The 27568-nt window shown below is 35.5% G+C and overlaps 1 protein-coding gene across 1 annotated transcript in view; it reads left to right on the top strand.

Moving 5' to 3' along the window:
* The window catches only part of hdac7a (histone deacetylase 7a), a 109711-nt gene that overhangs the window by 42648 nt on the left and 39495 nt on the right, over nucleotides 1–27568 (top strand). The window contains 4 exon segments of the mRNA XM_048179532.1: nucleotides 21547–21725; nucleotides 22481–22568; nucleotides 25338–25458; nucleotides 25566–25666. Coding sequence (XP_048035489.1) covers nucleotides 21547–21725; nucleotides 22481–22568; nucleotides 25338–25458; nucleotides 25566–25666 — 489 coding nt within the window.

Raw genomic sequence — 27568 nt, 5'->3', positions numbered from 1 at the left:
TCTGTGAAGAAATGTTAACATCAATGGAACCTTTCTATTTACCAAAAGGTTCTTTATAGTGGGAAAAGGTTATTAAAGGATTCGTTCAATTCAGTATTAAAATTTCCAGATAATTTACTCATTCCCATGTCATCCAAGATGTTCATATCTTTCTTTCTTCAGTCGAAAAGAAATTAAGGTTTTTGAGGAAAACATCCCAGGATTTTTCTCCAAATATTGAGAACTTCAACAGTTACAGTAAAAGTTTCAGTGGGCTCTACACTAGGGATTCACTGTGTGATGCATCTATTTAAAAAAGTGTGCATTGGATACAAGTTGGCATTTGTATCGCGATGCATCGGTTCTAACATAATTGCATTGGTAAAAAACGATTTATTAATATATAATTATTAGTAGATGTGACCAATAATTTGTGACAATTATTTTTAAATATAGATTGATTTCTCATCTCTAAACTGTTTTCCAAGCGCGTTCTCTCATCACCACTGCTGCTACGTGAATATGACAATCACAACACTACGGAGACCGAGGCGTGTCAATAGATTATAGATTAACATGGTACTACAAAGGCCTGTTTGTGAAAGGGACATGCGTTAGAAATCAGAAGGCATTAAGTTAATTTATGATTTGCTGTCTGTCTGAACCAAAGAAATAAAAGTGAACTATCTGTACCCATATTCAGAGCCCTATGCAGAAAACGGACAGAATCGTGGAATCCGTTCATAAAAACGGAGTTTAATGTATGACGCGGAATGTCACGGAATTTGTCAAATATTGGATGAATAAATCAAAAGTAGGTGGGTACACTTAAATCAAATCGCTATATGGACCAGTGTCGTGCGAATATGTTTACACATACTGAAGCATGCGTGACGCTCGCGGTATTTTTTCCAACGTTTGCCATCTTACTATATGACGACAAGAACCACAAAATCTTCATCTCCAGAGCTGCTCTGACAGTCACTTCGTGAGCATTTTACCATTTAATTTGAGAAAAAACTATTGTTCATATCTTATACACACAGAAACTTCAAGATCACAGCAACCTGTCAAAATAAAAGTTTGGTTTAACAGAAATATAGTCATATTACTATTGTAGTACTGTGTACTATGTAGTCTACTATTTTATTACTATTGTACGGTATAATGTATTTCTTAATGACAATGTAATACTACTACTAGTAGGCTACAATAATTATTAAGACTTTAGTTTTGAAGTAATAATCACACAATTTTACAATAGCAATAAACTTTGTTTGCAAATAAAATGAAAGGGTTTATTTAAATTTAATTTGATTCAAAGTTTTATGCCTTCATTTGATTACTAGAAAAATTAAAATACACAGCATAGAATTTCTGGAGAAAAAAACAAATCATAGGGCCCTATTATTGTAAACAAATTAATAAAGTTGCTTTTTATTAATTCAGTTAATGATTTTGTTTAAACCATTAAAATGGAATCCGGAAAAATTAAAACAGAAAACTTTTGAATTTGGTAAAAAATAAAAATAAAACAGAGTATTTCAAGTATTTCATAGAGCCCTACATATTGAATTGAATAGCATCATATTTTTTTCCATTGCATCATATCATATTGTGCTGATTCAAAATCGGATCGCATCGCATCGGTAGCTGCTTCATATGTATGTATATGTCACGATATGTCATATGTATATACTTTATATATATATATATATATATATATATATATATATATATACATATACATATATATATATATATATATATATATATATATATACATATATATATATATATATATATATATACATATATATACATATATATATATACATATATATATATATATATATATATATATATATATATATACATATATATATATACATATATATATATATATATATATATATATATATATATATATATATATATGTACAGCATATCATTTTTGTCTCTATAAACTTGTTCCAAAGCACAATATCTTCCTACAGACAGCAATTTAGTCACATACATAACATGAATTTTCCATTATGCTGCCTTCCGATTGTCTGGCTATCACCAGACCACATTGGTCTGGGGAGTCTCTAAGTATTTTCTGCTGCACAAGAGGCGTGATCAACAAGCATTATTCACGCAATTGGATAGTCCTTCAACCAATCAGATCAACGATCCGGGTGACGTACTTTGCAGAGCGACGCGAAAACTCCAGACAGGTTTAGTTTGTATTGGTTTGTAGCATTGATCAGCGGTTTGCAGAAGCAGCAATGGCATCAAGCGATTTTTGCAGGTTGTGCAAAAAAAAAACCATGAAAGTGAGTGGTATTTACACCCACTCGAGTGATTTGTTTGCTAAACTAAAGAAGTCATTCAGCATAGTCAAGAGGTTAAAAGGAATTGACCCTTCGCAAAGCCCCGCCCCTCTTAGTTACTGTTGCTTTGTCCGACAAGCCATGGCGCTGTCACGCCACATGCAGTGAAAAATATATTGCAGAGCAAAGAGGACACTGACAACATGTCGACAGACAAGACAGAGCAGGTTACTTATGATATTAAACAAAGTCCCAGCTTTCACACTGTGTAGTTTTTTAAGAAATTCAAACAATAAAAACCGTTTTGTGGCTCTTTAATGTGTCGTGACTTGTTGTAGCGCCTCAGCTCAAGAGGCTCGTGAACCGATCATCTCTTCCTACTAGTCCATCTATATCAAATAAACATGAATGAACACGAGAATGAATGTTGTTTCAAACACGGAAAGACGTCAATATACACAATTTTTTTAAGTTTAACTCCACCGAGGTTAATCTTCAAACTCCTGACTGCTTTGTTGGACAAATTCTGATTGGTTAGATCACTTGTCAATCAAAGGTCGTGCGAGAGACGGTTAGACGTCATTGTGTTATACGGTATACAGTATTACCCGACAATAGCGAGCAAGGTGGATAAGCCAGTCTGTGATTGGTTCCCTCAAAAGTGTAACAGAAGCAGTAAAAATGAATGTACGGGTTTCCAGACTGAGTTGCCGGGCGAAATCAAATCGCCGGCAGATCAGGCTGGGTTTACCCAGTCTAGCCTTCCGATATATCTTGTTGTAAACACAATCTTTTTTTAAAGCTGAAGTCCGTCATTTTTGGCCCTCTAGCGGTTAATAAACAGAACTGCATGCGTCTTGCGTAAGAACATTGTAGCCGGAGCTACTTCTCTCCGTGTATGTCTATGGCGAGTCACGCAGTTACTGTGATACTCTGCAGCAGTTCCTACCAGACCGGTCTAAAATAATCCGAATATAAACACTTATTATAAGTGTACCATAATGATTCGGGGTAAGACAAATACAGGGTTTGGAAAATGGATTCATGTATAATTTTGGATTGGATGAATGGATTCATTCTCCTTGTATAATTTTTGTAAATTTTGAACAAAAAAAGTTACGGACAGCAGCTTTAAGTTATATTATATTTTAAAAGTTATATTTTTTTTTTATATCGCAGAGCTAAAAATATACATTTTTTTTTAAAATTACTGATCGTTTCACTAGATAAGACCCTTATTCCTCATCTGGGATCATGTAGAGCCCTTTGAAGCTGCACTGAAACTGCAATTTGTACCTTCAACCCGTTAGTAACTGTTGAAGTCCACTATATGGAGAAAAATCCTGGGATGTTTTCCTCAAAAACCTTAATTTCTTTTCGACTGAAGAAAGAAAGACATGAACATCTTGAATGACATGGGGGTAAGTAAATTATCTGGAAATTTGATTTCTGAAGTGAACTAATCTTTTAAGGGTGTGTTCACACTTGTAGTTCGGATTCTCTTGGTTCTTTTGGTATGGATCAAAAAAGGAAATGATGTACTTAGTCCTGGAACCTTTATTTTTAAGAGTGTAAGATAAACAAATGCTTTTTTTTTTTTTAAAGAATGTGTGCTCTACATTCCATGCATTGCTTCTTTACAGTCATGTCATTTTTCAAGTGTTTTTTTTTTTTTTTTTTTTTTTTTTATAAATTGTTTTTCTTACAACAATGAACCTACCTTATCTTTCATCACTGTTGGTGTATCTGGTACCAGAGTCTTTTCACAGCCGCCCTAAAGTGCATGCATGAGGCATCTTAAACATCCAGTGATGACTGTCTGTCCCTCCTCCACTTGATTAGCATCTTTTTTATTCACTGCATGATGACCAGACCATGCAAAATTTTTGTTACTAGTATCCTTTGGAATTTTCAAAACCCTGTCTGGACACTTTACACCTGTTCATTTTGTATGTATTTTTAACAGATTCATGTTAGTTTTTGTATTATTTTTTGTCTCTATTAGCCCTGTAACTCCGAAACACAGTATCTTCCTACAGACAGCAATTTAGTCACATATGTGACATGCATTTTCCATTATGTTGCCTTCTGATATACCGTGTTGTGAAGAAAATCTTTTTTAAGTTATATTATATTTTAAAATATATATTTTTGGGCTTTTTATGGAAGCTTGTTTCCACCACAGAATAGCAAAACAAAAACAAAAGGTAACTGCCACTTTTTATCTCACAATTCTGACTGTCTTTCTCAAAATCGTGAGTTTACATCTTGCAATTCTGACTTTTTTCGGAGAATTGCAAGATATAAACTTGTGAGTTATAAAGTCAGAATTGCGAGTTATAAAGTCCAATTCTAAGAAAAAAAAAGTCAGCTTACAATTCTGACTTTATATCTCAGAATTGCGACTTTATTCCTCATAATTGCAAGTTTATATTAACAATTCTGAGGAAAAAAAAGTAAAAATTGTGAAGATAAAAAATCTCAATTACCTGTTTTTATTTTTTATTCAGTGACGGAAACAAGCTTCCATACATATTTGCCTTCATTTGACAGGAAAGTACAGTACAGACAGGAAGTGAAGAGAGAATGCAGTGTTCAACAAACTAAGGTGAAGGTGAAATGTTAATTATAAACATTTTAAAAGAAGTGTACCTCAATATTTCATGCAATACGTTGAAGTGTCAGCAAAAACAATACAAATCTATTTTTATCTAATATTTGTGCTTTATATTTTTGATTTATTAAAATATCACATTGCTAGCTTAGCAACATGCTAGTGCCAAGTTCTAGTGGAATCAGTGGTAAGTTGTGTCTCAGTGAGAGTATCTCTGTTTTGTGCAATGCAGAGTGTTACAGATCAGTCAATAAGCAGTAAATGTGGTTAAGGTCAATAAATCAAAATTCACTCAGAACGCATTTTTGCATTTTTAAGTCCCAATGAAATCAAAATTTAAATTTTTTGGATTTTAGTATGAATATGTTAGCCTTACTGTTATCTATAAGCTAGCGTACTCCAAAACAATGACAAAATTCGCATTTAGAAGATATAAGCATTCAAAACTTAGTCTCTCACTTCCTGGATCAATAATTTTGATGACATCAACGCTGCTTTTCAGCTTCTCATCAGATTTTCTGCCCAATCAAATGCTCTCTAGAATCTAAAGCATCCCACCCCCTACATTATAAATAGGCCCTGAAGCTGGTCTATGGTCACTTGTTCACACATTCTCTACATGAATTAGAGAGAATGAAGTCTGGTTTCCCGTTAGTGTCATGCGATTTAACTATTTTAAAAAAGGGGAGGAGCTGTTCGATATGCCCCGCCCTGTCTTCCTGTTTCAGTGGAAATTACGTCAACACATTGAATAATGCTGCACATTTCAAGGCACTTCAGTGCGCCTTTAAAATGTGAGTTGTGGGCAGTGGAATGGAAAAAAAAATGCAAGGTCTCGAGATGTGCTTTTTAAAAGTGAAAATATTTTATTTTAGAACACCGCATCATGGTCAAGATGCTGCAAAAGACTCGAGACAAGATTGTAATGATCAAAAACATCCGTTCCACACTGCAAGTGAGTGACGTGACAAAACTAGAACGCTAGAGCTATTGTGTTTGCGTTTCCTTGATTATAACGCTAGCATTATAATTTTGACCACACATTGTCAGCATACATGAGACCTAATGTTTTTATTGTTGTTTCTAAAGACCTGTCTGGACTTTAAGCATGAGTGATTCAGTAAACATTAATGATTCGCACTGGTCAATTGTTCACTGTTGATTGTTATTGTCATGGCTGAGCGAAACAGCAGAGAAGCAGATATTTGTGTTTTGAAGCTCGTGTTGCTGTTGAATGTTTAAGTGGGGGTGCTCAGGGGTCATTCGGACAGAGAACATGAGCAGTTTTGGAAACTTGGGTCGGGACAGTGTGGGAATATTATACTCAAGATGCATTATACATCAGCCTATGTTCCACACTAACACACCTGACACACACACACACACACGGCAACTTTTTCATGCTAAGATATTTACTATAGCCTACCCATAAACCTAACCTCACACAAACCTGTTGACATTACTAGATTTGAAGCAAAATACTGAGGAACAAATGTCCTCACATGTTGTTTTTTTTGTCTCAGACATTTAAACATACAATTGTAGTGCTAAAAATACATATTTACACCTTAAGGGTACTTCAGAAAACAGGTTTATGAACATACCAAAGTATTTACATAGTAATGAACCCTCACCTTAAACATGCAGAATATGTTGCATGTGTACATTACATATTGTGTGTGCGTACAAACTCTGCCTCTTCTGAGCTGTGTCAGAACCATTGTGCCAACACGACTATCATGTTACTTCGAGTGTCTCGTCCTGTGTTTCTCTGTAAGTCTTACTTGTTCTGTATTTCCAGTCAATAGTTCTATGGTTACACCAGCAGTGAAGTGACTGGCGCTAATGAATCTTAGGCCTGCAACATACTCAGTGCAAGTACATGAATGCAAAGGTCAGTTGTTGTACCGAAGTGTACAAAGTTAACACAATTCATATCGTGGTGCATTTTCATTCTCAGTCTTGCCACAAGGAGCGCTATATCAGAATAGATATATTCAGATATATTCAGTCATGAACTATACCACTTAAAGCAAAGTGGTTGTCCAATCATTATGTTTGTTCTCTCTATGTAACCTATTTATTCCTGACTTTGAATCGGATCAGTTCCATTACAGCACGCAATTTTCGCTTGCCCTCCTCCTTCCCCAGCACCACCTGCCTATTTACAGCTAGTTCCCTAAATAATAGCCGGGCTCATATCGTATTTTCTGAAACCTCAAGGATGTTTTGTTCGAAATGATTAGGAAATCATTGAGAATGCAATACAATCACACATTACAATTTTAGAGTTGCCCATGTGGCGCTATTCAGTTGTTAAGTCTGACGTCACGCGGCAGCGCTTCCGGGTCCTAACGCTCTATTTCCTACCACAAGAAAACAACAAAAGGTGCTAATATACACACACGATGTGGTGTAATACTACAAAAAAATTATAATCATAACCTTTATCTCCATACCAAAATTCTAGATGGCCAGACAATGATTCGTCTTTTATAAAAAGTTAAAATATTAATGTCTGTGACGCTGTGAGCACGGAGACTGTTGTGTAAAATGTTCAACTTTTTAAAATGTTTGATGTTTAATATGAACAAATAGCGCTCATAAACGGCCGTCGATGGCATTCTCAAGTGAAACAAGTCGAGGCTTGGACCCGGAAATGGCGTTCCTTATGTCACGACTTAACAAGCGGATAGTGAACATTAGCTTAAAGTATTTACTTTTAAAGTCAGTTTTCTCTTTCAAATTGACTACTGTCAGGACAGAGCTAAAGTATGGTAAATTATACAGTAGCAGACACTGTTTAATAACACAAACATTTAGAAGGTAACTCTGTTGCCCCCTTGAGTTCGGAGGCTAGTTTCTGCCACAGTAACACAAGGACATACATTATGTACAGTGGGACCACACACACTTGCAATGCATACTTGTGTGGCCTAAATCTTATACTTATGTGCTCTGAGGTTTGATCTTGAATGATAATTTATTTTAAGGTGAGGTCTTATGAAAATCTGAATTCCCAACACACATTTCCATAACAGTCTAAACATTTTAAATGCATCTTACTCTGTGTTACTATAAACAGACTGCCGATCCTGCCTTAAGCAAATCAGTTTCATGGATAGCATCCAGTTGCCAAACGTGTGCGTGTAAATGAAAGGATATCAAATGAACTTATTTGTGTATGTTTGTGCAAATCTAAAATGGCATCTCAATTCAGTAACCAGTGGTATAGTTCAACACAACAAATGAGCCACCCAGAGAAACAAAGACCCACTCTGCCAACTATTAAATAAACTTCACTACGCATAAACTAACACAAACCCTCATTTGACGTGAGGCATGCATTTGCCCTCTCGGACGGGAGCTTTCTGAGGTTCTTGCTCCATTGGCGGCTGACCGGAGGCCTCTTGAGTTACTTTCTCAGGAGTGTCAAGTTTTCAAATCAGCTCCCCACTCCCATACCCCCCCAGCTCTCTCTGAACCTCCAAACACATGCACACACACTGAGAAAGCTTTCATCTCAGGGATCTGAGGAGATATGGATGGCATAACAGAGGTCAGAGCTATGACATGAGAATAGACACTCAGTTTATTCAAGAAATATTCAGTGTTAAATACTCAAGTTGTCATCTGCAACCCATGGACAACTTAGATAATAATGTTGTTGCTTCTTTTGTAAAAAACTAAAGTGTGTACTACACTAACATTATCTAAGCATCATATCTAACAATAATACATTTTTGGTGTTGTTTCCAACTTGGTTTTACACTTTCTCGTTTTTCACTGATAAACAACTGCCAAGTGATTCATGTGCATGTAACTCCAGTTTTACTGAAGAGTGTAAAATGAGCCTCATATTTTATAAGCCTCTAGAACACTTTTACCCACTTGAGGAACAGGTCAACATGATTGTTTGAGGTTATTTAGTAAATTAAAAAATTATTGTAAAAAAAAATTATTTAAAATTAATGTTTTAAAAAGGTTTTCAACAGTGTTGTAGCTGTAATCTAAAACGATGGTTAAAAATCGTTTTCAATACTTGAAATGAAATAAAACATTACATGAAAAACTTGAAAAACACAAATACATTTAAAAAATGTAAATGGAAAATTAGTAAAGGCAAAAAATTAGTAATGCTGCCTTCACAACTAATCTTGAAATAAAATAATTTAAAGTACTAAAATTACAAAAAAATAACTGAAATAAAAATAAATTTAAGATAACTAGAAATGTTAAAAAAATAATCAAAATGACAAAAAAATACCAAAACTTCTTCAAAACTGAAAATACAAAAATAAGAGCTATAATTAATTCATTCAGAATTCATTTTTTAATTAATTAAATAATAACCCATTTGACAAAAAATGTAATACAATATTTTCTTCTTGATGAATTACAATAAATATATTGTTAACACTTTACTTTGAGGCCTTTTTGTATAATGTATTATAAAAGTATTCATAATGTACATCATAATGCATTATATCTTTTCATAACTAATTGTAACCTCAAGTTAAAATGCTTTATAATATTTGCAGATCTCTTGTTACATCTGAAATTGTTTGTTGAACAATGAATAGGTAAGTATTATTATAACTGTTGTTATTACTCACAAGATCATACAATGCATATAAGGTGCATCACAAGGTACAATTAATGCATCATATATATATATATAATATAATGCATTAGTTGTACCTTGTGATGCAACCTTATAATGCGTTGTATGGTCTTGTGAATAATTGTAACCACAGTTATAATAATACTTATCTATTATCTAAAGCCGGGCACACATTTAACGACTAGCTAAAACATTCTATGACTGTGCTCAACATATAGCGATTGTTTCCTGTGACTGAAGGAGATTTAAATACTTACACATTGAATTATGAAGACCCACTGTAATCGTAGACTGAACGCAACTGGCTCTGACTGACGCGATCAGTCATAAGTATCAATTTACATTCATAATCGGCCTTACAATCGTTAAATGTGTGTCCGGCTTAAAGGGCTTTAAGTAAAGTGTTACCAATATATTTCCTTGCATATGAAGTATGCAAGATATTTTCAGTAGACTGGATTAAACAGCTGTGGTTGTTGGTTACTGCACATTTTAAAATCAAATGAAAATCAAGAGTCGTTACTACCACATCATTTTATTTACTGGCTGCTGGTCAACCAGCATTTTCTTATAGCTAAATAAGCTTTTGAGTAATTTATGTTGAACTGATAAATTCATAATAGTCCTTTAAATGAGATTTAAATGCAATGTTGGCTGCTAGTCATCAGAGTGCAGTTTAGTGAAGAGGGAACACTCAGAGTTTAATCTCCACTGATAGTGAACACACAACCTGAAAGCTTTGTAGATATCTCTAGGGGCCCATTACTCAACTGCTGTGTGTGTGTGTGTGTGTGTGTGTGAGTTTGTGAGTTATGCTAGTCACTCAACACACTCCTAAGGCTGATGATAGACGACATCGCGGTCAGGGCTTGTTTTCAGTGTCTTTGGATCGCACACACTCGCACAGATGCTCTGACAAGTCTTATCTACAGGTTTTCGTAAGGTTTTAGACACACACCACAACCATTTCACACACAAAACTGACGCCACGGATGAAGTAGCCATCGCATACACATCAAACGATGACCACTTTCACTTCTGTGAACCAAGTCAACCACCATGTCAAATCAGACCCTTCAAGAATCCGACTTTTTCCATGTTTCAAGAGAAAATCGCTCTCTTCTTGAACTCTTCCCTGCCCTGAGGAAGTTCGTAGCACATTTCACCCCTCCTCTGCTGTCAGATGAGCATAACAAACAAAAGTGGGCATTGAAATGATCAGAGCTAAAAAAGAAACATCACTCCCCCCCACTCCAGAATAGCTGCGCAGCTACATGCCAATTACGCAGCCTAACATCAACATCTCACAGCGGGGGGGTCTGACCCCGTACAAGCAGATGTCACTCGTTCCGCACATCCTGTTTTGCTGGCTGGTGTTATTTTCAGATCAGCACACACACTCACAAATACACAAACAGGCTCTTTTTCTAGGCTCCCAGATTTACAGCGACAGCTTGCCTTCTATTGTTCTCCATTTCCCATTCTGCTGTGACTCAGGCGACATCGCTGGCCAACAGCAGTGTGTGTGTGTGTGTTATTGTTGTGTAGCTCATACTCGGCCTTAGAACAGCCCGTGCAGCTGGTGTTCTTGGACCGGACTCGTTCATGAAGGTCAAGTGCTGTAGGCTCAGCACTGCCTGACAAACCAACATTATCCACCTTTACCAAAATCAGGCTAAAGGGCCGTTCACACCAAGGACGAGGACTATAATGATGACTATGATGTTTAAAGGTAGGGTAGGCAATTTTTTAAATAAACACTTTTTGTTATACTGGTTAAAACTCTCTTCATATCCTGATAGCAATCAAAAATAGAAGTGGTCTAAATACTAAAACATGTACATATATCTTCTGTGTAAGTCTCAGGACCAAAAAGACGTCTGTCCAAATCATTGCATTAAGTCCAAATGCAATGATACGATGTCCTACCTGTCTGTCAACATATGTATTTCTTTACCTCTGCGTACCTGCTCATACAGACATCACACATCATCAGCGCGTTCTGTAAGGCTCTGCAGAGCTGTAGCACCGAGTGCCACAAACAAACAGCAGCCACGTTTTACAGTTCCTCCTGAACCAAAACAATGAGCTTATGCTGTGTTCATGCCATCATAAACGTAATTATGAGATGGCAGCCCGGAGCTGTTCACATCTTCAGACTCGGATTTATGCGTTTCTATGTCAACACTATCAACGGCGAAATGAATCTGCAGCAGTCAGATGGTACAAGTCAGAGCTCTGTAAGTTGTTTACGTTCATTAAGTATTGTAATGTTATGTGCTTTGAGACATGAGGTAATTTAACACCGTCTCTCGTGAGGCTTTGCAGACTCTGCTGTGTGCTTCATGTGTTTTGAAGGAGGCGTGGCTTTGGAGACGTTCTGAAAGGTTGGGATGTTATGCTTTCAAAGCTAGCTTGCTATTACTAGCTGCTCCGAAATTGCCTTTAAATAACCATTCTAATTCTACTGTATGAGAATAGAGAAGTCCTCACCACAACTATATAATGACACAGAGAAATTATATATATATATATATATATATATATATATATATATACATACATACATACAGTACTGTGCAAAAGTCATAGGCACGTCAGTATTTTCACCCCCCAAAAAAAGGTTTTAAGCCAGTTATTTATATATTTTGCTGTAGTGTGTCAATGGGAAATATCCGTTCACATTTCCAAACATTCATTTTGCCATTAATTGTAATAATCCAGTGAGATTTTTGAATACACAATAAGACTGATAACAGCCGGTGCTCCACATGGAGATCAGAGCTCACCATCATCGAATCCATCTGTGATTACATGAAGAAACGTATGAAACTGAGATAAACCAAATCCAGAAGAACTGTGGCCGTGTCTCCAAGAGATTTTAAGAAACCTGCCTCCAAAGCTTCCTGAAAAATAATGCCCAAGTGTACCTGGACAAGAGCTGTTTTAAATGCAAAGGGTGGTCACACAAAATATTGTTTTGATTAAGTTAATATAAGTTAATTGATAAATAAAATCTGTTTATAACAGTATTTTTTAAAAACATCCTCACTTTACAGCATTTTTACGCAAGTGCCTAAAACTCTTCACAGTACTGTATCTTTGCAGGAAAGTTTTATCAAGCATCTTAGAGACACGGCCACAGTTCTTCTGGATTTAGTTTGTCTCAGTTTCATCTGTTTCTTCATGTAATCACAGACGAATTTGATGATGGTGAGATCAGATCACTGCGTGGAGCACTGGCTGTTGTCAGACTCCATATGTATTCAAAATCTCACTGGATTATTACAATTAATGGCAAAAATGAATGTTTGGAAATGTGAACGGATATTTCCTATTGACACACTACAGCAAAAGGATATAAATAACTGGCTTAAAACCTTTTTTGGGGGGTGAAAATACTGACGTGCCTAAGACTTTTGCAAAGTACTGTATATATATAGTTATAGTTATTGTTCTTGGTCTGAACAGAACCCAAAGTTCCTCATCTCCATTTTCCAAATGCATGTTATTGATCTTATTGCGAATGATTTGAGAACAATTGTTACTTTTTTTTTTTGGTTGCATTTTTTTTAAATCTTTGAGTCAAGTCTTCCAGTGATAATGATCATTTTATCAGCTTAAACCCCACCCCTTTCTTACAGTCAACTGCATTCAGTCGATCTGCCTCCTATCCAATCAACAAACGATAGATTGAACCAGGCCCCGCCTCTTTTACGATAATTACTCGGATGTCCGTCACAATATGGAAGATCTGTCGCTACTTCTGTTTCATTGTGGACTTTAATACTAGTTACACTTAATGTGCTAATTGCAAATACCTTGCACAAACAATGCAGTTCTCAATCTTATACATATGGAATGGTTTTTATGTATAATTTTCTGTTTCTGTTTGTTTCTATTTATGAATTTGGCATAAGTTCATGGAATCAAACCTGGCTATAACCTTAGTATTTCTAGCAACATAAACTCCTGAATGTGAAAATACTATGTGATGTGACAAAATGACAGCCAATCAGAAAATATTGTGATGTTGATATGTTGTTGTGTGGATTTTGGACCAATGAGACCCACTGTGGGTGGGGCTACCCAACTTGATTTAACAGGAATAGAAAATACAGAAGAAATATAGAAGACAGAGAAATTATCCTGTCACTCTTCTCTTGCGATGGTTGTGGCTGGTTTTGGAAGAAACTAAAGCCTTGCTCAGACTGTCAGTCCAAATTCGATTTTTGTGCATATCTGATTGAAATCCGATCAGATTTAGCATGTGTGAACGACAACAAATCACATGAAAAGAGATTTTTACAAATCCGTTTCAAGCTACATTCCTATGTGGTTTGAAATCCTATTCAGCGTGGCGGCTACACATTGTCATGTTGTAAATAAGACAGAAGAATAAGACATAAAACATGGTGTAGCAATATAGTATTTTGGCAGAAACTATGGTTTCCACATTGTAAAGTTATTCCATATCGCATAGAGGCCAGTCTAATTTTTGTGACTGTATACTGACTAAAAGAGAATTGTATTAAATGAAATGTGAATAATGAATCAATCTGCATTGCATTTAAGTGAATTCTAAATTTACACTGTATTAATGATTCATTCAGTCATGCTTTAAATTCAAAGAACACATAACAAAGATAGGTATCGCCTTTGATTTATGTGTGATTATGTTATTATGAGTTCCTCTATCAATCGAGTCACACTTGATTGCACCTGTAAGCGTTATTTTTGATCCATAGAGCTTCTGAAGTTATAGTCAGCATCTGACTATAACAACACACATTCACTCACACACATGGCTTGACATACAGCGAGAGTGTGTTGAGAGAGGCCTTTTAAACTGGTTGTGCTGGTCAAACAGGTCAGGGTGTGCAAGAGCTGGAAGTGGGAGTGTGTTATACACTGCAACTTGTGTTTTTTTCTGTCCGACTGATGATAGTCATGGAAATAAATGCCTCATAGTCACTGCTGTGACAATACAGCTAGTTTTAGTTAATGTATAATGTCTCATTTAGCATTTATTACTGGTCCTGCACCAAAACCGATGCAGACTGGTCAAAATCCAGTAGACTTGAATTAAAAAGGAACATGAGCCAAACCTGGTGGGCTCTTTTGACTGGAGCCAGTAAATAACCACCTAGTAACAACTCATAGCAACGGCCAAGCATAGTTATGCACTAAACCCCACTTTAGACACCTAACAACTGCATGACAACACCCTGGCATCATAGTGGCATGTTTTGCACAGGCAAACACCATTTGTAAGTTCAATACAGAACTTTAAGCAAGGAATTATTTCTTTAGAAAACTTGTTTAAACAACCCATAGAATACATTGAACTGAAAAACGTATATTGTAACATCAAGAATGTCTTTACTTTTCAAAGTTATCTATAATCAATTCAAGAAGCCTGTACAGTAAAAATGCTTCTTGACAAGCAAAGTGATTATCTGATCTAATGATGTTGAAAAGAACCACAGAAAAACCTTTTAGGAGTGTCAACAACTACTTCACACTTTGTGTTCTGAATACATTACATGAACTAGTGAGATATTACACACCAAAAACCTAAAATTATCTTTGACATGCCAGCATTTCTTCCTCACTGCATAATGAATAGGCAACTACAGGAAGTTATCAACTACAGTCAGTATGCAAGTGTCCTACATCATTCAAGGAAAATGCATGCACCTAGTTTAAATGGTGTCTTGTTCTAAAAATACAGTTATTTTAGAGTATCTCAATTACTAGTAAGATCACTAATTAGTACTACTATTGCTCATACGACATGACTTATTCCTTTTTAAATGATCAGATTTACAATTTTTGTCTGCTAGACAATAAAACTGATAAAAAAAAAAAAAAAAAGTCCTTTGAGGTGACATGAGTCATATACAGATACCAACATTTTATAGAGCCCAACTTGTAAACTTTTATTTAAAGAAATTAAATACTTTTCCAGCAATTACCCTTAAAAAAAAAGCTACTATGTTCAGTTAGCTAAGACATCAGAAGGAAATACCATGGTACTTTAATATTCCAAGATACCTCAGAGAATACTATGGCATTACCAAGTTTGAGATCGGTAAGATTTCTAATGTTTTTGAAAGAAGTATGTTCTCCAATGCTGCATTTATACGATTCGAAAATTCTAATTAAAATAATTTTTAAATATATTTTAAAATGTAACTTATTCCTGTGATTGAAGCTGAATTTTCGACATAATTAATGCAGTCATCAGTGTCACATGATCCTTCAGAAATCATTTTAATGTGATGATCAAGAAACATTCATTCATCATTATCAATGTTGAAACACAGTTGTGCTGCTTCATATTTCTGTCAAAACTGTGATACATTTTCTTTCAGGACTCTTTGATGAATAGAAAATTAAAAAAGAACTGCATTTATTTAAAATATAATTCTTTTGAATCATTATAAATGACTTTACTGTCACTTTTGATCAATTTAATGCATTCTTGCTGAATAAACATAATCATTTACTTAAAAAAAAAAAACTTACCCCAAACTATATTGACCCATAAACTCAAGTATTTGTTGCAGATTTAATAAAGTAATTTCTAGCATTTTACAAACAGTTTTGTTTGCAGTACAGTCGATCTCACGCTTATGTTCACCAACTCACAGTTTCCTTAGAAGCAGATTCATACTTGCACATATTTTCCTGCAAACAGTTAGTCACACAGCTTTGAAGGAAGATGTCCCTCACACACACACATACACATTCCTGTGTGCATTCCACTGCATATCTGCTTGTCTGTCACTTTTATTAGTGTATTTGTTGCCCTGTTTCTATTGAGTTGGCTCAGAGTTACTCTATTGTTTGGCTTTCTGAGTAGGAGTACAAAAATGAATGCACACAAACACATACACACACAACTTTTGGCTCAACACACACACACGCACACACACACTTGTTCCTGTATTATTTATATGTTACATACATAGTTACAGTCATGAAACACTTCTGAGCAGCTAATAAAAATAGTTCTCCTAAAGCGGACTGCTTTGGCCAGTTGATCTGTTTGTTTTATCTACGTAACCTATTTATTTCCATCCTGAACTGGCCTCAACGGCATGGGAATTTTCCTAGCCCTCCACCTTCCCCAGCACCACCTGCCTAGATCTGCTAGGGTGTTCTCCCTACTTTCCTTAGACTATTCCCTGTGTTTATGTGCACGTTTTTACAGTAGCCTTTACATGCCAGCAGCAGCGTAGCAGATCTAGTCCACCAAGACAAAGCCTATGTACATTCTGTTCTTATTAATAAAATGCTGTTTAATTCAAGTCCGAGAGTTGTCATGATTGAAATGTATTTATTGGGTAACACTTTTAAATACTGATCCTTCATTAATGAATAACTACACAGGAACAAATGAATAATGCATTATTAACACTCTAGTGACTACTATTAACTAACAAGAAACTTCTTAATGAATTAGTAAGTAATAGTCCTCAGTTGAATGTGGTAGTTCACTATTAACTAATCAGTAACCTCCCAGAGAACTACTAAGAACTACTATATACAGGTTCATAATTAACATGAATGATCCATAATGTATAATTAATTCTAAAATAAAGGTCATGGTAACCCACTAGTAATGACTGAAGTATTACCAAATCCTTCAGGAATTACTAATTATTTGGATCAGTATTCTGAAGTGAAAAACAGAATAACTCTGGAGTCATTGTAAACTTTTGAGGTTTTTGTACATTTTTGTACAGTTTTGTACAGTAATTCTTTCTGATGTATTTAGTAACACTTAAGTAATTACTAGTGGGTTACCATGATCTTCACTTTAGAATACTGATCCAAATAAGTAGCAGTTCCTTTAGAAATATGTATATGTTATTACTATCCAACACTTTACAAAAACTTCAAAAGTTTACAATGACTTCAGTAGTTATCATGTTTCTCACTTTAGAATACTGATCCAAATAATTAATAATTCCTTCTTGAAGGATTTGGTAATATTTCAGTCATTACTAGTGGGTTACCAAGGATCTTTCACTTTAGAATTAATTATACACTATGCATTATTCATGTTAATTATGAACCTGTATAGAGTAGTTCTTAGTAGTTCTCTGGGAGGATATGAAAAAAATAGTAGTTACTGATTAGCTAATAGTGAACTATCACATATCAGAGTTTCTTGTTAAGTTAATAGTAGTTACTAGAGTGTTAATAATGCATTACTCATTTGTTTCTGTGTCGTTATTCATTAATGAAGAATCAGTATTCTAAAGTGTTACCATTTATTGTACTATAAATTGCCATAACAGCCAATATTGGTACTAAATTATTATTACTAATTATTATTATTATTATTATTAATTATTAATATTATTATTATTATTATTTCATATACCATAATATTTACTCAAAAGTGTACTCAAAGGTGTTAGTAGTATACTACTATACTATACCTATATTTATTATTCACTTTTTTTTCCACTTTTTTTTTTTATAAGAATATTTATATCCGTAGCACTCTTAAAGGTCGGAAAACACCATATTGTTCAATTCCGTTCTCATTTTCCTCTGGGAGTTTGAGTTCCTTTCCTGGATCTGTCAGCGTTGTGCCGACAGGTCAAATCTCAGAATGCCATGCAATGCTGAAAGCTGGAATAATCCAGGGCGGAATATAGTAAATGTTCTGTTATCAGGAAGGGAATGCTAAGGGGAAAAAATGTGGGAGTCGTGTTATTTCCTGGAATACAGTAGAGCTGTGCGGAGCTTGTACACGTCTGGGTGGGAATACGCTGGATGTTGAGAGCTCAGGGAAGCAAGAACCCAAAACACGTTTGGCATCCAGGGCTGCGGTGCCAAGATGTTCCTCTTCTCCATTTCAAGATCCTAAAAAGGGGCTGAGGAGATCCTGTACTGTGTCAGAACATGTCAGGACATCCCTCGTCATGTAAACAGCTCCAGAGGGTCAGTTCTGGCCATTCTCCCGCCACTCCTGTGCTGTTTTCTCATCTTAACTAGTGGTAAGCTGATATTGATTTTTTTTTTTCCATTGGCCAAAACCGATAACTTAGAAAGCAGTGTGGCCAATATATATATATATATTAGGGCTGTCAAAATAACGTGTTAAAAAAAAATAACGCAGATTAATCCATACCGTATTGACCTTTGAACCTGGAGCCGTTCTAGCCACCATTCGACTGTTCACACCATACGTGACTTGCGCGAATAAAACGCGCTATTCACGCGTAGTTGGACGCATGGACATTTTGAGTTTACTCGCTTCATTCGCTCGTGAAATTCACTTCACAACAGATGGGAATTCGCGTCATGAGAGGGGCTCTCCCGCTCCTTATATGTGTTTCGCGCGAATCACGCGTTACGCGCGTCAAACGCCCGAAACGCTCAATTCGCGCTGCAGGATGTCTATTCGCGTCTTTGCATGTAAATCACTGGAAGTCAGTTTGCAATCACAATTACCTTGGTGTTACGGCACACATCATCAAATCTTCTTCCTGAAGCACTTTTGAATTTATTTCCTTAGCATATTAGGTCATATTGTTGATTGTTATGGCCATTATTTGAAAAGTGAAAGTAATAATAAAAGAGTTTTTGAACTTTAATGTCACTAATGCTGATTATTCATTGATTCATTTGAATTGAAATATTTAATACTTTCACAGCAAAAATTGTGTATGCGATTAATTTAGATTAATTAATCACAGAGTATGTAATTAATATATATATATATATATATATATATATATATATATATATATATATATATTAGGGCTGTCAAATGATTAATCACGATTAATCACATACAAAATAAAAGTTTGAGTTTGCCTAATATATGTGGGTGTACTGTGTGTAATTATTATGTATATATAAATACAAACACATTCATGTACATATTTGAGAAATATTTACAAGTATATGTATTTATTTATATTTTTATATAATTTGTTATACATTTTTTGTACATAAATAACATATTTCTTTTAAATATATACATTAATTTGTGTGTATTTATATATACATATTATTTACACACATTACTGACACATATATTATGCAAACTCAAACTTTTATTTTGTATGCGATTAATCACGATTAATCGTTTGACAGCCCTAATATATATATATATATATAATGTATGTATGTGCGTGTGTGTGATACCACACTGTTAAATTCAAATATAGGAAAAACATGTGCATAACAATTACTGAAATTAAAGTTATATTTATTTTACATCAATTTACTAAATATATTCATATTATTATAAATTATAATAACAATTTGAAAATGAATAAATATGAAAAACCTATTTGAACTTGTTTAAAAATATACATCTGTAAAATAAACAGATTTATACTTTATACCGCGACTTCTGTAATCCTAATATAGTTTTTTCAGAACTAAAGAAACTTAAAAATATAAATAAAAAGGAAGTAAACACTGTAAGTACACTCAGTAATCTGGTAAGTCTATGTGTCTGAAATAAAGACAACGTAACTATTTTTACATTTACATTTTTACACACAGCACACAGTGAATATGACATAAATACAACATAGCAGCCAACTGGATATAGAGCAGCATAGTTTAAATTCAAGGACTTCAAACTATGCTGTCAAAATAAAAGTCCCGTTTCCGTCACATTCGGCCAAACAGAAAAAAGTATCGGCCAATGCGATAATTAAAAAATGCCAGATATCGGCTGATATAACAGCTTGGCGATGTATACATTAGTCGGCCACTAGTCTTAACCTTCACTTGCCACCTCTTATTTCTTATTCTGTTTCTCAGTTTTCTCTTCTTGCATAACACACCAGCTCAGAGGTACATATTGTTCCTCACCGGTTGAAGTCATTTCGTGAGTCATTTTCCAGGCTGCTCATTGGTCTGCTGTAGAAAGCCTTTTTTTGTTCTGTGATTTGTGTCAGAACAAAGGTGACAAAGCAGTCACAATTCACAGGAACACAATAGTAAGTGTGCTATGGGGCGTCGAAAGGGCATGAGTCACAATTTCTGAGGCACTAGATCTGGAGACACAGCTATTTTTGGGAGTTTTCATTGGAAATAAGTGGGAAAGAGTTGGGAAATACTGAAAACTCTATGGTTGAAGTGCTTGTTTAACTCTTCAGATCAGAAATCTGTCAAGCGCATTCATAAACGTCCTCTGGTTTTACCTGGGCAATGTGCCAGAGCTACATGACTGACATCAGAGCTGTGGTAGCCCAGATATGCACCAGCCTACATGCACACGGCTGGTTTTTGTGAGTGTGTTTGTGATTTTCCTGTCTGCTCTGTGTGAGAGGGCTTGATGTAAGGGTGAGGCAGTGCATCCCATTGAGTCACTGGTACCATGCAAATATTCTTAAAGCAGCATGCAAAAGTTATGGAAATCAGGCCGACTTCATATCACTGCGGAATGTGCCGTAAGGGAAATTTTGGTAGCATGCACTTGTACTAACACACATGTCTCTACCTCTCTCTGTCTCTCTCTCTCTCTTTCTTTTTTCTTTTTCTGCATTTTCTTCACTCTCCCACCAATTGAAATGTTCCGTCACTGTTTTAAAGAAGCATTAAATTATTAAATCAAAAATGATGAAGGGTGTCCTCAGTTATGATGTAAGAACCTCAATGACTGTACTGATATTTTGAATGTTATGAAATCTGTGAAAAACATTTTACAAAAAAAAAAAGAATGAAAAGAGGCCTGTTTTAGAACCATTGAGATTTTTGCATTGTGTGACATTATTTTTAAATGTAATTTAATTAGAAAATTAAACATGGATATATTTGTGTTGCTTTATTTATTTATTTATTTTTTTTGCCTTAATAACACAAAGCTATGAAAACAGTTATTTTAAATTGTAATAATATTTCACAAAATTACTATTGGTGAACATAAGTCTTCTTTCAAAAAACCTCCTATTTATGTAATCTTACGTCATAATATTCAGTTTTAAGAAATTTTAATAATAAATCTGTGTGTGCCTCTGTCCATCCAGAAGAGTCACTGTCGTCTCCCACGGGCCCCGCCCCCATGGACCTGCGTGTAGGCGAGCGTCTGGTGCGTCCAGGTTCGGACACGGCCTTCCTGTCCCCTCTGCACCCCCCTCTGCTGATCGGTCCCTTCAATCCGCAACACTGTTCCCAGTACAGCCAGCCGCAGCTGCAGCATATACAGGTACGTGTGCCATACACACTGATCTCAGTGCAGTCAGTAGAGCCACACTATTTGCCTTCAATTAAATAGCACCTCCCTTAATGTGATTTAGCCTAACAGGACACATTCCTGTCACAATCAACATCTTTATTGGTGCTGGAAAATCATTGTCGTCATTTCAAGTTAGGGCCAGCGTTAGGGCTTGAACAACATTTGTACCAGTCATTATTCTCTTTTTTTATAGGTAGTTAATGATTAGGGTATATATTCAACATAAGGAAGAGAGTCAGCATTAATGTTACCACATTTACCACACACAACCTCACAATAGCATGTGAAACATTTCACAAGAATGTGTTTACATGTGTATACAGCGATTTCATAACATTGTTTACACCTGTGATCATTTTTAGCTGGATGAAGAGGTTAAAAGAGGCTTATCTGTAATTTGTTCCTAAAATGTTACATTCAGCAGCGTGTTAAGATGAACATGTTAAAAAGCAAAATGGGACCCCTTTAAAACAGAACGTGTTGCTTTTTAAATTATGTGCTATTGTACAGATGTCTTGCACCTTTTTACGGAACAGAATTTCTTTATAAATTGTGCATGAAGCTATTTGTATGTAAAATGACAATTTATGTACAAATAGATTAATTACTCTAATTTGTTTCCTTGAATAAGGCCCATTATACATGTACTAACTGGGCAATTAATGAACATGATAAGCTAGTTAGCATTGTTATCAATAATTATGACGAAATTACTCTTTTTGTAGCAGTATAACATGGAGCAGCACCTACGAGACCAGGAGCAAGCGAAACAACAGCTACAGCAGCTCAAACACAAGGACAAGAGTCAACAGAGTGAGTGACACACAACAACCCTTCAATATCTGCTGTTCAGAGACTTACTGTGTACTTAATTAGCAAATTATAGAACACTGCTTTATAAAAATGTCTACACACAGAGACTAGACATATTATGATAGGTTAGCTTTGGGGTTACGTTGATTAGCATGATAGAAATTGTTTCTGTTTTTCACTATGAGTTTTTAAAGCTCACGTCATTTCATGAATGAGATTCCTTTAAATTAAGCACTTAGACAAACGATCACTCAAATGTGACTAATGTGTATCTTTAGCCCCAAGAAAGTGATTTGTCATTTTAGTTTGTCACAGTCCTTGAGCTAAGAATCTAAGAGGTAAAGTAGGTTATGTTCAACCATTTTGTCTGTAATGACTTATGCAACTGATGCCTAGATGTTTGGGGGGAGGGAATAAGACTATTTAACAGAGAACCAGTATAATATAGTTTGGTCAACATGACATAAGCAATTGGTAATGTAGGAAAAATCAGAAAATAATCATTTGCATGAATGTACCATGCAATGACTAGATGATGTGGAGATTGAATAAGCAGTTTTGAGTTATTCAATTTTGATTTGAGAAACCAAATCAGTTACCAAAGTGACTGAGAAATGCTGTATTATGTTGTGCCAATGCCCTCTTTAATAGTACCTCAACTAAAACAGGGCCACGGCCGCTTCAGGAAATAGCACTGTGAGTAAAAACAAAACTTTGTGGTTGAAAACACATGGGAGGAGTCTCGTCTCTGAACATGGGAGCCCTGTTGTTCTCTAAAGGTGATTTACTGTCACACTGCTGCTAGTGACCTGGCAGTTACAGCAGTTACAGATCGTACCAGACCATACCATACAGTGGCACGGTGCTTTTTGTAAGACGTATTTATACACTTATACACTTAAATGGATGGATGGTAATACCATAATACCTAACTGAATAGTTACCATATTTACATGTATTTACATGTTACTCCAAGTTATTTAAAAGATAACCATGGCATTACTATGATATATGACCAAAAAAAAAAGATAGGGATGGATGGATGGATGGATGGATGGATGGATGTGTCATGCTGCAGCTCTTGGTCACGCAGGCAAAACATTAATACCACTAGGTGTATATGACTTTCTTCTTTCTGATGAACACAATCGGAGAAATATTAATAAATATCCTGATGCGTCCAAGCTTTATAATGGCAGTGAACGGGACCAACGAGTTTGAAGCTCAAGAAAGTGCATCCATCCACATCCATCCATCATAAACATAATCCACACGGCTCCGGGGGGTTAATAAAGGCCTTCTGAAGCGAACCGGTGCATTTTTGTAAGAAAAAATATCCATATTTAACAGTTTATGAAGTAAAATATCGAGCTTCCGCAAGACCGCTTTCCGTATTCAACTTACGAAGAAAGTGTAATGCCTCTCACAGTTCAAAACACTTACGCTTCGTCCTACACCTTCCCTATTCATCTTACGACAAAAGCGCAACTGATGTGACGTGAATACGGAAGGTGGTCTGGCGGAAGCTAGATATTTTACTAGATATTTAAGTGTTAAAACTACTACAACTAGTACTGCATTAAGCAGATAATGATTTGTTGTAACACCCAGTGCTGTTCTTGTAAAAAACAAAACAAGAAAAAGTCCAGTCAAATGTATTATTTTGATTAATTACTCTCTCAAAACAAGTTTCTGCATATCCTGCAGTCATTCTCAATCAGAGGTGTGTAGATGGTACACAGGTGTCTCTTTCATGATGATAAATCACTGCAGCTGGAGTCTTTTATCACAGTTGATAAGATTGTTGTGAGAGAAAGTAACTGCCGAGAAGTAAAATTAATTGTGTAGCGCAAACATTAACCGTGTCAATATTGACCATATTGGTTAGAGCCATTATGACGTCGCTGCCACATAATGGCCGCCCTGGAAGAACAGGGAGGCACTGAGTCAACATGCCGTTTCCTTCCCCCGACCTCAGAGCAACCTCGGTCGCACAGCTTCACAAGAGAGCTGAGCCATGCTCACAGCCCTGGATAGAAACAGAGCTGGCATTCTTCTAAAACTGTTTTGGTTCAGTGACTCATGACTAGTTTTGCATTATTTAAAAAAAAAAAAAATCATCTAGCACAGGGCCAACTTAAATACATAAAATAAAATAAAATAAATTAATGAAAAATGATTAAAATAATATACCTAAAACTCTTTCTTTTTAAAAATGTGGTTTGGCATGATTTCATTGGCTGGTTGTATTGATTGAGGGCCACATTCTCTAAAAGTATTAAATATTAGTAATATCAGTTTCATCTTATTTGAAAAATTCACCTTTCTTTAGTTACATAAAGGGCAAACTAAACTAAAATATAAACTAAACTAAACTAAATAAATGAATAAAATAAGAAATTAAATTAAATAAAAAATTTATAAAATTAATATTATAATAAAAAATATATAAATTAAAAAATAAATTAAATTAAAATAGTACACTTGATAATCAAAAAGCTGTTTTTGTTTGTTTTTTGTTCGTTTGTTTGTTTTGTATTGATGTTTTTTTAATGCGGGTTGGCATGAGTTCATTGTCTGGTTGTGCTGATTACACTCTTTAAAAGTATTAAATTAAATTGTATTTAAATATATATATATATATATATATATATATATATATATATATAAAATGTATTATTATTTTTTTTTTTTTTTTTTTGCATTATTGCTTTGTTTAAACCAATCAAGTGACATGTAATTCCATTGGCTGGTTGTATTGATTGACAGGTGCTGTGGCCAGTGCGTTGGTGAAGCAGAAACTGGCGCAAGTGATTCTGAAGAAACAGAAACAGGCGGTCCTGGAGAGGACAAACTCCAACCCTCTGAGCAGCCCGTCGGTGGCCTACCGGTTAGAAGCAACTCTCATTACCGCCCACAGCTGTTGAAGTGCACATGTGCACACATTCATGTGCTTATTTTAAGCTTTTAAGATAAAGATCTTTTGTGTTTTCACAGGGAGTTGGTTCCAGATCCCAGCGCTCCCCTACAACCTCTCATGTCCTCCACAAAACCAACTCTCAGAGAAGGACCTGACGAAACGCCCCTGAGACGAGCAAGTACGCCACCGTCCAACATACATTTAAACGGTAACACTTTACAATAAGGTCTCATTTGTTAACATTAATGTATTAACTAACATGAACTAACAATGAGCAATAAATTTGTTACAGTATTTATTAATCTTTGTTAATGTTAGTTTAATAAAAATCCAGCTGTTCATTGTTTGTTCACAGTGCATTAACTAACGTTAATAAACAACATTTGATTTCCATAATGTATTAGTTAATGTTTAAATTAACATTAACTAAGGTTAATAAATGCTTTAGAAGTGTTGTTCATTCTTTGTTCATGTTAACCAATTTAACCAAGTTAACTAATGTTTACTAATGAAACCTTATTGTAAAGTGTTACCATATAAACATCACATGACAGTTCATTTATCAAGCATGACATCAGCATCTACATACAGATCACACACACACCTGAGAGCAGAAGGCAGGGCTCGTCATGTAGCAGGTGTGCTGTGTGGAAGCATTCCAGCGCCGCAGCCTTGATCAAACACACTCCCAGTGCCTCGCTCTGCCTGCAGGCAGCACGGTGTTAACAAGGCCTTACCTAACCTTCTCATTTACCTCTGAAAGCCGAGAACACTCCCCCTGTCAGCCCTGCGGCTATTATGTCATAATAACTGTGACTGGACATCCAGTAAAGCCCAAAGCATACTTCGTTTTTTTACGCATATGCTAGCGTCTGCGTACAGTCAAACGCGTAGCCTTTCAAAGTATTGAGCGCACATGCACTCTAGAAAGTTTCATCTTTAGCCCTATTCAGGCAGGATTAGTTTTCTAAATGACGTTTGATTTACAATTCTTATCATTCGACATCTTTGATTTCAGGTACCGATTCGGACGGGACTAACAATTTGTGCTTGCATGCATCACATGTGATGTAATATCATTTAATTTATTAGAAAATCCCTATTTAAGTAAACTTCACAAGTTTTTTAGCAGTGGCTGTTTATAATAAACTTGCTTAATCGAGCAGACAAATCTAGACAAGTATCTTACTCGGTCACCGTGATTTTGCCAAGTAAGACATGGACAACAAAACAACATGTTTTGTTGATCCTGGAACAACATTCCAGTCTGAAATTTTAGTCTTAACCTTGTTCCTACCCTTAAACCTAATCTTACCCATAACTTATCCCTAAAATCAGAGGGGAAAGATAGGTGAATAACATTGATGTAGAAACACCTAACCCTGGTTGCAAGCCTAAACTTGACATAAACTGTAAACTTGTCCCTCAAATCTGATTGGTTGATTGGAATGTTGTTCCAGGATCAACAAATATGTTGATCCAGGAACATGTCTTACTTGGCTAAATCACGGTGACCATCTTGGTCTTACCTGACACTGATATTAAAACGTTTCCGTGATTTGGCTCTATTTATTAATTGTATATGTAATTTTTTCGTCGAATACCATCCGTCCATGCTGAAGACTGGTGCGAAAATGGTAGGTCAAAAATACATGAGGAAAAGCGTTAGAATCAGCAAATCTCAGACATTCGCATTCAGGGACAGGATTGGATTTCTCAGAGGAACGTTGAGTTTGCCGAAAATCAGTAGGTTATTTGCCCTAGAATTTTTACAGAGGTTGTGTGAGAAAAACACTGACATGGCAGATTCGGACGGGATTAAAATTGCGAAGTACGTCTGTGAAACATAAATTTCTCTAACGTCCACCTCGAAAACTAGTCCCGTCTGAATAGGGCTTTTGTCCAGTGTCTGCGGTATTTTTCTTCAGAAGTTATGACAGATAGAAATGTCTTTGTATTTTGCAGTGTTTTGTTGCTGTTGTTGGTTTTCTGCTGTGAAACAACGGCCCGAGCCAGTGCTGCCACCTTGTGGAGCAACTGTTCAGTGCAAAATTCAATGCGCATGTGCGACCTGCGTCTA

The sequence above is a fragment of the Megalobrama amblycephala genome, unplaced genomic scaffold, assembly GCF_018812025.1.
Source record: "Megalobrama amblycephala isolate DHTTF-2021 unplaced genomic scaffold, ASM1881202v1 scaffold230, whole genome shotgun sequence".
NCBI classification, from domain to species: domain Eukaryota; kingdom Metazoa; phylum Chordata; class Actinopteri; order Cypriniformes; family Xenocyprididae; genus Megalobrama; species Megalobrama amblycephala.
Note: the sequence above shows the minus strand (reverse complement) of the source record. Positions and strands in the feature narration are given on the sequence as shown.